The sequence below is a fragment of the Physeter macrocephalus genome, chromosome 9 (assembly GCF_002837175.3).
Source record: "Physeter macrocephalus isolate SW-GA chromosome 9, ASM283717v5, whole genome shotgun sequence".
In the NCBI taxonomy this organism is placed as follows: Eukaryota; Metazoa; Chordata; class Mammalia; order Artiodactyla; family Physeteridae; genus Physeter; species Physeter macrocephalus.
Genome location: NC_041222.1, coordinates 39,570,561 through 39,582,940, shown reverse-complemented (window position 1 = coordinate 39,582,940; position 12,380 = coordinate 39,570,561). Strand labels below are relative to the sequence as shown.

At 36.8% G+C, this 12,380-nt stretch overlaps 1 protein-coding gene across 1 annotated transcript in view; it reads left to right on the top strand.

The window, feature by feature from the left end:
• The window catches only part of GDA (guanine deaminase), a 126,429-nt gene extending 121,876 nt beyond the window's left edge, over positions 1-4,553 (top strand). Inside the window, exons 13-14 of the mRNA XM_024126878.1 lie at positions 3,190-3,217; positions 3,974-4,553. Of these exons, the coding sequence (XP_023982646.1) occupies positions 3,190-3,217; positions 3,974-4,044 (99 nt within the window). The 3' untranslated portion in view covers positions 4,045-4,553. The remainder of the gene's footprint in view (positions 1-3,189; positions 3,218-3,973) is intronic.
• The last annotated feature ends 7,827 nt before the right edge of the window (positions 4,554-12,380 follow it).

Sequence of the window (12,380 nt, the reverse complement as noted above, 5' to 3'; positions counted from 1 at the left end):
TAGAGAAGTTTCTTTAGCATTTGCTGTAAAGCTGGTTTGGTGGTGCTGAATTCTCTTAGCTTTTGCGTGTCTGTAAAGGTTTTAATTTCTCTGTCAAATCTGAATGAGATCCTTGCTGGGTAGAGTAATCTTGGTTGTAGGTTTTTCCCTTTCATCACTTTAAATATGTCCTGCCACTCCCTTCTGGCTTGCAGAGTTCCTGCTGAAAAATCAGCTGTTAACCTTATGGGCATTCCCTTGTATATTATTTGTTGCTTTTCCCTTGCTGCTTTTAATATTTTTTCTTTGTATTTCATTTTTAATAGTTTGATTAATATGTGTCTTGGCATGTTTCTCCTCAGATTTATCTTGTATGGGACTGTCTGCGCTTCCTGGACTTGATTATTTCTTTTCCCATATTAGGGAAGTTTTCAACTATAATCCCTTCAAATATTTTCTCAGTTCCCTTCTCTTTCTTTGGGACCCCTATAATTCGAATGTTGGTGCATTTAGTGTTGTCCCAGAGGTCTCTGAGACTGTCCTCAATTCTTTTCATTCTTTTTTCTTTACTCTGCTCTGCGGTAGTTATTTCCACTGTTTTATCTTCCAGGTCACTTATCCGTTCTTCTGCCTCAGTTATTCTGCTATTGATTCCTTCTAGAGAATTTTTAATTTCATTTATTGTGTTGTTCATCATTGTGTGTTTGCTCTTTAGTTCTAGTTCCTTGTTAAATGTTTCTTCTAGTTTCTCCATTCTGTTTCCAAGATTTTGGATCATCTTCACTATCATTACTCTGAATTCTTTTTCAGGTAGACTGCCTATTTCTTCTTCATTTGTTTGGTCTCGTGGGTTTTTACCTTGCTCCTTCATCTGCTGCATATTTCTCTGTCTTCTCATTTTGTTTAACTTACTGTATTTGGGGTCTCCTTTCATTAGGCTACAGGTTCACAGTTCTCGTTGTTTTTGATGTCTGCCCCCAGTGGGTAAGGTTTGTCCTGTGGTTTGTGTAGGCTTCCTGGTGGAGGGCACTGGTGCCTGTGTTCTGGTGGATGAGGCTGCATCTTGTCTTTCTGGTGGGCAGGACCATGTCCGGTGGTGTGTTTTGGGTTGTCTGTGACCTTATTATGATTTTAGGCAGCCTCTCTGCTGATGGGTGGGGTTGTGTTCCTTTCTTGCTAGTTGTTTGTCATGGCATGTCCAGCACTGGAGCTTGCTGGTTGTTGAATGGAGCTGGGTCTTAGCATTGAGATGGTGATCTCTGGGAGAACTCTCGCTGATTGATTATTATATGGGGCCAGGAGGTCTCTGGTGGTCCAATGTCCTGAACTCAGCTCTCCCACCTCAGAGACTCAGGCCTGACACCTGGCTGGAGCACCAGACCCTGTCAACCGCACAGCTGGAGTGCCTTCAGAGTTGGAGAAGCTGGCCTGCAGTGGCTCTCCTTCTGCACTGCATATTAGAATCATCTGCTTCTTCCTTGTTTTGCCCCAAAGGCAGTGTTCCACAGAGAAAAACAGTCCCCTTGAAAACAGTCACAGCTCTGAGATGGCTTTTTTTTTTACTTTGTGCTTAGTCAGGTTTCACTTGCTCACAGGGGGTCATGTGCAGAGGCCTAGCACCCGGCTCTTCCTACTGGGGTTCCTAGTTTGGAATCTAGATCCTTTTAAGTTATTATAATTTCATGACAATAATGGTATTAAAGAAACATTTGTATTTTGAATATATTTGTATATTTGAAGGTATTTGGCTATAAGAAGCCATAATATAGCTATCACTTATTGAACATACTTGCTATGTGCTAGATGGCATGGGATTAATACATCATTTTTGTTTAATTATCAGAACTACTATGAGAGCCAGGTGCTATTAATATTACCATGTCGTTTATGGGGCAGTGGGGCTTAAGGGAGGCTAAATGGTTTACCTAAGAACTCATGGCTAGTAATTAATAGACAGAGTTTGGATTCCATCCCAGGACGTTCTGACTTCTGGAGTCTGGGCTCTTGATCACAATGCTACATGGATTCTCTTAATTATTAGAAAATGAGTTTTATTACTTTGTTCCTCTTATCATGTTTTTCTATGTATAAAATAAACTAGTTCTTCTTACTTTAATAACAATTATTTTTGAGACAGTTTTTCTTTAAAAATTAACTATTGCCATTTATAAACTGATCCATTTATGAGAGTAAATGTGATACTAAATGTAACATACTGAGGTTTTTTGAAGAAAGGTGCTGGATTATTTGAAGTTGATACCATTAGTTATTTACATATTACTTATTCTTTTACTTTTATATTAGAGTGAGTTTCTGGGAATAGGGCTCAGACCCATTCACCAGTCATTTTTCTTGTATTATACACCTCTTGAAATATTTAAATTATTATATTAAATTAAATTCTTTAATTTTTGTTAACACTTTCCTCTGAAGATTTCAAGGTTCTATGTTAAGAACTTTCAGGCAATAGGAAACATTTGTTAATAGTCAGTACTTTTTTTTTTTTAGGCAAAAGACCATTTCTTTTTCATTAATAAAAGTAGATTTTGGGATGTTCAGTCAATGCCAGCTTAGGTGAGACAGTGATTGTTAGCCATAGAAGCCAACTCCTATGAGTAGAGTTAGATCTTTTGGGGCATAGTTTAGCATTTTGACTTGGGATACTGGATTGTTGGTGACAAATAATTCTTCCCCTTTACCCTTCCTGCCTAACTCTGTTATTGGAATAGCCATCAGTGTATCCATTTCTGGGACCAAGTTCCAGCCAAGCTAATGTACACAACAGAGAGAAATACCTTTTAAATGGATGGATTATGTGTCTTATCTCAAGACCTTTTTCGGGTTTAAATTCAAAATATTTTCACTGTAACTCTTTGATATGGAATGCAAGACTAAAGAAATTCACATGTGGAAATGCAAACAGACATTGATTAATCAAGATATCATCTTTTATGTAAATATATAAATAAGTTTCGGCACTGAAATGTACAACTAACACATTTTTCTCCTCTGTGGGTTTAGCCATAATTTTGGTAATATATATATTTACAAAAGAAAAATGTCTGTGTTTAGAAAAAAATAAAAATAGATTTTTGCCATTGAGAAATATATTTATATTTCTGGGTTTTGCCAACCACTGTTGGCTGTGAATTTGCTTTTCTAAATGCACAAAATATTCTTTCTTCTTATTATTATTATTTTTCTTTTTAGGCTGTTATCCAGAAGTTCCTCTATCTAGGTAGGTATATATGTCTCTATGCTAAATAAAATCTTTCTTTGTCTCTTGGGTATGCTCTCTGCATTTATTGTACCATATGTTAAGCCTTATGTGTGATTATTTGCTTTGATTCATTATATTTTTTAACATTCCTTGGCATTGAGCCCATTTATGGCACAATATTTAAAGGCACTATTTGCAATGAATACTCTTCTCTAGAACATAGTCATAAATCCTAAACTGAGGAATGGCAGGCCAAAGAGAAGAGTTCATCCTGTACCTTCTTCCTATACTCGTTCTGTAACCCCAAGTGTGCCCTAGCACATTGTATTTGTGATTGTGGTGGAGTCTTGCCACACATGCTTTTTAACGTACTCACATTCAATTTTATTCACTGAGAGAGAGAAATAAATAGTGCAGAAGATTCTACTCTTCCTCCCACTCCGTTGAGTGAGCTCTGAGTTCTGAGTGAATTTGGGGTGGGAGAGACACATGTGGTATTTCTTAAAAAAGCTCAGTTCTTGCAGGCCCTTCATCTCACCATGCTGCGTATGATTCTGGGGTGTAAAGATAAGTATTTCTTTTACACTTGGGGCTGGAAAAGGAAACCACTCACTTGAGCTGAAAGAACAGTGATTGGGGGTTGATTCAATTTTATGTGAATTCTGCTTTAGGCGTGTATTTCAGACTCTAATCCTCAAATTAGATGCAGTGTCTTCTTTTGGTCATGTCTACCTGTTCGGATTATAAACAATGATTCCTTGATTTTTCTTTCAGGAGATGACAGAAATATTGAAGAGGTGTATGTGGGTGGAAAGCAGGTGGTTCCCTTTTCGAGCTCAGTGTAAGACCCTCTGCATCTACGAGTTCTCCTGGGGTAACACAGTTCTCTGTTATCTTGTGCCCAGGCGGAGTTAGGAAGTCAAAAAACAGTACCTTGTTCTTGGGATGACTATCTCCTTCTGTGTCTAGTTACAGTATTCACTTGACAAATCGTTCAAAGGAAGTTGCACTAATTCTCAACTCTCTGGTTGGGAGGATTAAAAATTTCGCCTTTTTGAGCTGTTTAGATTTACTTTAAAGCTCAAACATAAGGGAATGTTATTACTGGTGGTGTTCTTATTATGAGATTTAAATAAAATCTATTTCACATTTGGACATGTGGAGAGAAAAGATATTCTTATAAGGTTAGATATTTTGAGCTAGTAAATGTGAAAATTAGAAAACAGAAAATGAACCAGTGAGTATATTTTTGAGGGAGAAAAAATTAGACTACGAACACACGTTGGAAAATGACTTCAGATTGTGTTTGAAAATTATATACTGAGCATACTAATTTAAAAAGAGAACTCGTTGAATTTTAAAATGTGTTTCTCGATTGACCTTGTGTTCTGGAAATATGCACTTAATGGAATTTGCATTTCAGAGATATGTTATTGTTGTGCTTTGCCTTCTTTGGGGATGAAATGTCAGAAATTGAATGCCACATGCTTTCTTAATATAGTTCTGTGCTTCAAAGTGTTTGACAGAAGTTGGGTATTAAAGATTTAAAGTTTCTTAGGAATATTATTCATATAACTACATGGCATAAATAGCTATACTTTTGTGTACTTTAAAATCACCTTAATGTATAATTGTGTGATGCTATTATTGCTTCGGTTTTATTAGAAGAGAAACAAATTTCATACTCCACTGTTGTGTAGATTGGAGTCTTTCATATATTGGGGCAAGTGCTGGGCATCCAGGAGCTGTCAAATACTAAAAGGAAGGGTTTCATTGCAATGACCCGTTCTCCCAAAGAACTATTCCATAGTTGCTGGAAATTTCATACTCAGATATCAATCTGTTAGAACTTTAAATGAAGGACAAATCCTACAAGGTAAATATTATTAAAAATCTTTAAACCTTGCATATTGAAAGTACTCTATTTTTCAATTTATCTTGTCTTTTTCATTCCTAATAATTTTCAGGACATTCGAATTTTAGGATAATGAAAAATATTTAGATGTCCTACTACTGTTTATATTAATAGGACTTAATCTGTACTAGACATCTAGAAACATTAAACAAAGCAAAGAGTGTTTTTATGCTTCCTAATGGTGTGCTTTCCCATAACCTGGAATTAAAAACAAATTATGACTTCATGATAAATCCTTAAGAAATATTGATATGAATATTATTTAAATATTATAGTTTTCTCAGTTAACTCCAAATCCTATAAACCAACAAGGAAAAGGAGTCCTTTTCTTAATATATCATAACACTCATACCTAGGTCTTAGGGCTTAGGGCTGACTCCTTATTATCACCTTATAGTAAAGAACTTTATGTAATATAGCTAACTCCATATCTGCAGAATGAAGACGAAAATTTGTTCTCTGGTACTATAAATTTTATTCTTATATAGTCATGCTAATTCAGCAGTAATTTGCTCAGTCTCTGGCCCCTCACCCCTGGAGAAACACTTCTAGACTTGGGTATACCCTACACCTAAAGATAGAACAAATTCTTGGTCTTATTTAAAAAGCAGAAACAAAAAACAGAGTTTGTGCTGTGAGATATTAAGTAACTCAGTAAACCCAGTTTCCAGTCTCAGTCTCTCTATTTCTAGAATTCCTAATTCCTGAGCCATGTCAAAGATGCCCCACCAGATTTCTTTCCATTTCTCTATAGTGCCGGTAGCTATTTTCTGCTCTATCTCCCCAGTCCCTGCCAAAGGAACTTGGTTACCTAGTTTCTAACCCACATGAGTGGGCTTAGGAATTTGGAATGACATGTACAAGATCCAGTAATAGGTAGAAGCTGTTCTTAGCCTTTGCAAGATCCTACACTTTTACCTTCCGTAAGGGTGCACATTTTGATGTTGAACATCAACTTTCATTTAGATTTAGGACTTACATGCAGTAAATATAAATAAGTGTGGCATCAGAAGCAGGAATAATGGCCATATACAACCAATCTGTCAAATGTTAAGTTTAGCCCTGATAATATGTTAAGACCTGAATATTTTTTCTAGTACGAATAGAATGTGCTGAAATGTTTACATGTACTTTGATCTCCCTGCATTACTTATAACTTATGTGTTTTATTTCCCAGAGTGCAGTGTTGCTGAATGTTGCATATGCTTTTTGTGGTACTGCAGGCATTAGCCATACACGTGCCCAGATGTTCTGCACTTTGAAATGTTGCCTTTGCTTAATGTGGGTTGACTTTCTGAATTGCAGAAAGGCAGTATTCCAAGCCAATCCTATTTGTCACTTTATGTTTGAATATTTTGCTCTCTGACAGGAAAGGAAGAATTAAAACATCTTCTCAGCCCCCTCACCCTACTCTGCACTATTTGCCTCAGGTTTCATGACATTTTTAATGGAATACACTTTAACAGGTAAAAACATATTCAATAGTAGTGACTATCATACATTTTAAAATATTTTTGCAACCAGAACACAAAAGCAGGCTAATCAGCCAACATGAATTTAATTTTCAAAAGAGAGTAAAATGTAGGACTAGAACAGGAAAGGTTGTCCTAGTAATTGTAAACTGAGACCAGGAAACTCTGCCCCTTATTTATTCTCCCAGCTTCTTCTGATTTAATTGTCAAAAGTTTTAGAATCCAAGAGAATATCTTGGAATAAGCGTCCTTCATGCTAGGAGGAGGTCTTTCTAAATTAATATTATGAGCATTGAACCCCATTGCATCTCTTTTAATTTTTGTGAGAATTCTGCACGGTCAAGAAAGGAAGGCAGTGGGGAAGCACCCCTGTTATGCTTAGCTGATTTGAAGTGTGCCCTTGAATATCCCTGTTGGCAGCTACAGTTGAGATCTCAGAAGGGAAACAATGGCTGTGAGATCCAGCAATGTATTTTGAATCTTCATTCCCTTCCAGACTCTTCCTATTTTTAATTTTTTCACCTCAGAACCAGACATATGGAAAGCTTTAAAGGCAAGCCGGAAGGCACATTGTGTCAATTCTACACGTGTGCTATACACGGAAGATATCCCGAGTTGGATGCTCCTCTAGGCTGCTGGACAGAGATGATGATGCCGGAAGCAATCACATGCTTTCTTTTTCTTTTAAAGAGTGTTCTGAGTTATTAAAAGGTAAACTACAAAATATGTCATGGGCAATGTCTTGAAGAAATTTTAAACTGGTGGATTTTTGTTAATTTTTAAGGTTTTTATTTCTTCGCAATTTCAGATCTACTTAGCCACTTTAGGTATGACTTTGGACCCTGACACTTTTTTAATGTCTCTAAAGCATGGAAAGAAGTGCAGAAATGTACAGACACGTATTAGAAACCTTGGCATTGGTCCCATGCATGTTTTCACGCCCAACCCCTCCTTCCTTTCCCTCCTACAGTCCTGAGTGTGAGAGATCAAGAGGTGAGGAGTTAATTTGTAAATCTGGTACAAATTGAGTGAAATGCAAAAGTTGAACAGGCCAATGATGAAACTAAATGTAAATTCCAAGATGGTTTCCACAGTCCACCGGATTCAAGTGACTTGAGTAACAGCCATTATGTGGCAGTGATTGAGGTGTTCACTTCCTACTCAAAAGCCTGTCAGAAAGCATTCTTTATTGAAAACCACCTTACATTGTGTTAAACTTCTGATCGCTGCTCTTAAAAATATATATACATATGTATTCATGGGAACATTTTTTCTCAATATTTGTATGATTTGCTTATTGTTCCTGTGCTGAGTGAGCTCCTTTGTGCTTCAGACAGAAATAAACAAGATTTTGTGTTTATGTGTTTTTGTTGTTGTGAGTTCCATCAATCTGATAGAAGGGGGATTAATCTTAAAGTGGTTTCTCCTTTTAACGTGAATTTTAAGATTGAAGGGGGTCAACTGTCTGGTGATGGATGGAAACTAAAATTTTTGATGGTGAGCATGCTGTAGTGTATGCAGAAGTAGAAATACAATGTTGTACACATGAAACTTATATAATGTTATAAACCAATGCTATCTCAATAAGAAAAAAAGAAATATCATAAGACTGAAAAAAATAGAATATTTAGCTGTGGGCCAACATGTATCTTCTATCCTATAATAGCCACTATACACAACTTTTAAAAACTAAGCTATAGCTATAATGTTCTGCTCTTTAGAATCAGATTACTGTTGCCTTTGATTTAAGCATAGTTGATATTTCTTATTTTTTAAGCCACAACCCAGAGTGAGACATGCACTTTTAACATCAAGAATTAGTTCACACATACACATGTGCATGAGCATTTAAAACAAATGTCTCACAAAATGATACTTTCCCTATCTGTGATACCCTGGGCTATTTCTCATTCTATTCTATTCTCTGTAATTTTTAAAATGCTGATAGCGAATTTCCCACTTGGTATCTTGAACCTCTAATGGGTTATCACCAGCAGTGAGGAAGCAGTTTCCAGTGTCATTTGAACTGTATACCTTAAGTCTCCATGACTTCATTCTGTGATTTGGCCATGACATGAGGGCCTGCCTTAGAATCATGAGGATTAAATAAAATAATATATAGCCAGCACTTAAGATAGCAGCTGGGACAAAGTGAGTGCTCACTGTATGGTAGTTATTATTTTTAAAATGAATACAAACTGAACAGAAATAAAAATAATTTAAAATGTGTTTTTTCTCAGTTTAGTTTTTAGAATTGAAATCAAGTGGTGTTAAGGATCTCTCTGTACATAAAAATATTCTCTAAGGATTAAATCTGATTTTTTCCGGCACTGTTCGGCACTATGTTCATTATTTTTTATTTATAACAAGAAGCCTATGGGAGTAGTAGATTTGGTCTATAAATTCTCCCTTAATGTTCTGAGAAACTTACTAAGCATCTTTTTTTTTCTCCTAAGAAACAACTTAGTCATAATACCCAGAAGACAATGTTCATGTGCATTATGTATAGCAATAAAGTCTGCCTAATTTAATTTGCACAATGTAGGCCAGAGTTCTGTAATGGGTACTTAATAGACAAAAACAAATTACTGCATGGATTTAAATAAAATAAGGTTTAGACATGAAATATATATAACTGCCAGTAGCAAAAAGGACCTGTAGTAGGGTATTTTAAGACTCCATGAAAAGGCACTCAAAGGAACTGGGCCCACAAGCAGTTAGTTGTCACTAACAAGGAGTAGGGTTATTTTTTCAAACCCTGTTTTTAAATGGGATAAGCGAAGTATTCTCTGTTCTTTGAAATGACAGAACATTATTTTAAAGTACAATTAACTTTTTTTCACTAATTCAGACTCATCTCCTTTTACCATCAAGGCTGCCTACACTATCATTGTAAAGTTACATTACATTAAATTTGTCATACTCCTTGAATTTTTTCATGCTTCTATATTAGTAATATCTATATTTCAGCCTGGAAAGAGAGAGAGAGGTGGCTAAAAAAGCATTCTCTATGGCAAAAACTTTGTAGAGAAATTTTTCAGTGGTAACTCAGAAAAAATAAAACATTTTTGCCCCAAGGTAAAAAGTGCTAAAATATGAACAGATATCATAGAATTTCTCAAGTCACTGGGGCCCTCCTCAATTGCCTAGATTCTGCTCACCCCTATAGGGAATGAAGCAAACATTTGTTTCCCTATTTTTAGAAAGAAAGCTCAAAGTCATAGCAGTAAAATCTAACATAAGAGAAATAAAGACCCTAGAAAGATTACCATTTATTCAGATGATAAGAGGTTCTCATGCACTTGCTTAAAAACCTAAACTTGAAGCTTCACTGTGAAGTTAATTTCTGTCCTTTTAATCCTGGATAGTCTCCACATCAGACTTTTGTTTTACTGCTGTTGAATAAAGCCGAGATCCATAAATGAGTAAACAAAGGAAGAATTTTACTCTTGATTTTTTTCATGACTAAATTTGCTTCCTGGAGCACTTGAGAGACCTTAAAGAGCTTTCATGTTTTCTTTCTCTTTCTGCAAGAGTTGATTCCATCCACACCTGAGCTGGGGAATAAATGCAGAGATGTCTTTGTGCTTGGAAAGCACTTTGAAAACATTGACTGAAGCACATGAACAGACAAAGACATGAGAGGCTTTTGTTATTTCAAAGGATAACTTAAGAGGCTCAGAAAAAGCAGCACACATACTTCTTTCAATTCATGAACACTTTCCTCCTGGCTGAACTATGAAAGATGAATCGGGCTTTGAAAATTATGTATTCTGGATTAATTCATATAACCACAACAAACCCTTCAGTATCACAAACATGTCCCCGCCTGGTATACACTCAGTAAAATCTCATGGCAAAGTTTTGGTAGTGTGCATGTAAAAGAGAAGCTATCGAGTTTGGGTTGTTTGTGGTTGCTGTTTTACGCTCAGTGATAGATCTGTTGACGTCCAGGACAACTGCACAATCTCTTTTGAGTGGATTATTTACTGTAACTTATAGAGGGAAAAAGACACCATTATGAAAAAACCTGTACAAAATCTTCATGTTCCCTATAAAATTAATGCCCAGGTAAGAAAGAAGTCAACATAAATGCATATACAACCTTCATCTAATGTCATTTGTGGTACTGTAGACCATTTAACATGGCATAATTGATTCTAAAGGAAATCAGAATTGGCTCACCTCCTCTCACGAGCACACCAAAATCACAACTAATTGCTGAACAACCATCAATAAAAAAAGACTGGAACCTACTAAAAAAAGATATTCTACATCCAAAGACATAAAGAAGAAACCACAAGAGACTCAATATAATCAAATCCCATACCACCCGGGTGGGTGGCCCACAAACTGGGGAATAATTATATTGCAAAAGATCTCCCACAGGACTGAGAGCTCTGAGTCCCACATTAGGCTCCCCAGCCGAGGGGTCTGGCATCAGGAGGAGGAGCCCCCAGAGCATTTGGCTTTGAAGGCCAGTGGGGCTTGATTGTAGGAGCTCCACAGGACTGAGGGAAACAGAGACTACACTCAAGGAGGGTGCACACAAGGTCTCATGCACATCAGGACCCAGAGCAAAAGCAATGACTTCATAGGAGCCTGGGCCAGATTTATCTGCTGGTCTTGCAGGGCCTGCTGGGGAGGTGGGGTGGGGGGCAGCCATGGATCTCTCTGGGGTCATAAAATATGGTGGTGGAAACAGCAGGGAGCGCACATCTACTTGAACTCTTCCTAGAAGCAGACATAACTGCTTGGATCATTAGCAACAAGACCTGGCCTCACCCAATGGCCTGTAGGCTCCAGTGCTGGGACGCCTCAGGCCGAACAATCAACAGGACAGGAACACAGACCCACCCATCAGCAGACAGGCTGCCTAACAGTAAAGACAGTCATCAAATCACAAGAGAACAAAAGAGGAAAGGGAAAAAATGACCTCCAGAAACAAAAAGCAATAAGAACATACATATCAATAATTACCTTAAACATAAACGGATTAAATGCTCCAATGAAAAGACATAGACTGGCTGAATAGCTACAAGAACAAGACTCATATATATGCTGTCTACAAGAGACCCACTTCAGATCTAGGGACACATACAGACTGAAAGTGAGGGGATGGAAAAGGTATTCCATGCAAATGGAAATCAAAAGAAAGCTGGAATAGCAATACACATATCAGACAAAATAGACTTTAAACACTGTTACAAAAGACAAAGAAGGAGACTACATAATGATCAAGGAATCAATCTAAGAAGAAGATATAACAAATGTAATTATACATGCACCCAACATAGGAGCACCTCAATACATAAGGCAAATGCTAACAGCCATAAAAGGAGAAATTGAGAGTAACACAATAATAGTGAGGGACTTTAACAACCCACTTTCAAAATGGACAGATCATCCAGACAGAATATCAATAAGGAAACACAGGCCTTAAATGACACATTAGATCAGATGGACTTAATTGATACTTACAGAGCATTCCATCCAAAAGCAGCAGAATACACATTCTTTTCAATTGCACATGGAACACTCTCTGGGATAGATCACAGGCTGGGCCACAAAACAAGTCTTGGTAATTTAAGAACATTGAAATCATATCAATCATCTTTTCCAAACACAACACTATGAGATTAAAAATCAACTACAAAAAAAAAAAAAACCTGTAAACACACACACACACACACACACACACACACACACACACAGAAACGTGGAGGCTAGAGAATATGCTACTAAACAACGAATGAATCACTGAAGAAATCAAAGAGGAAATCAAAAAATACCT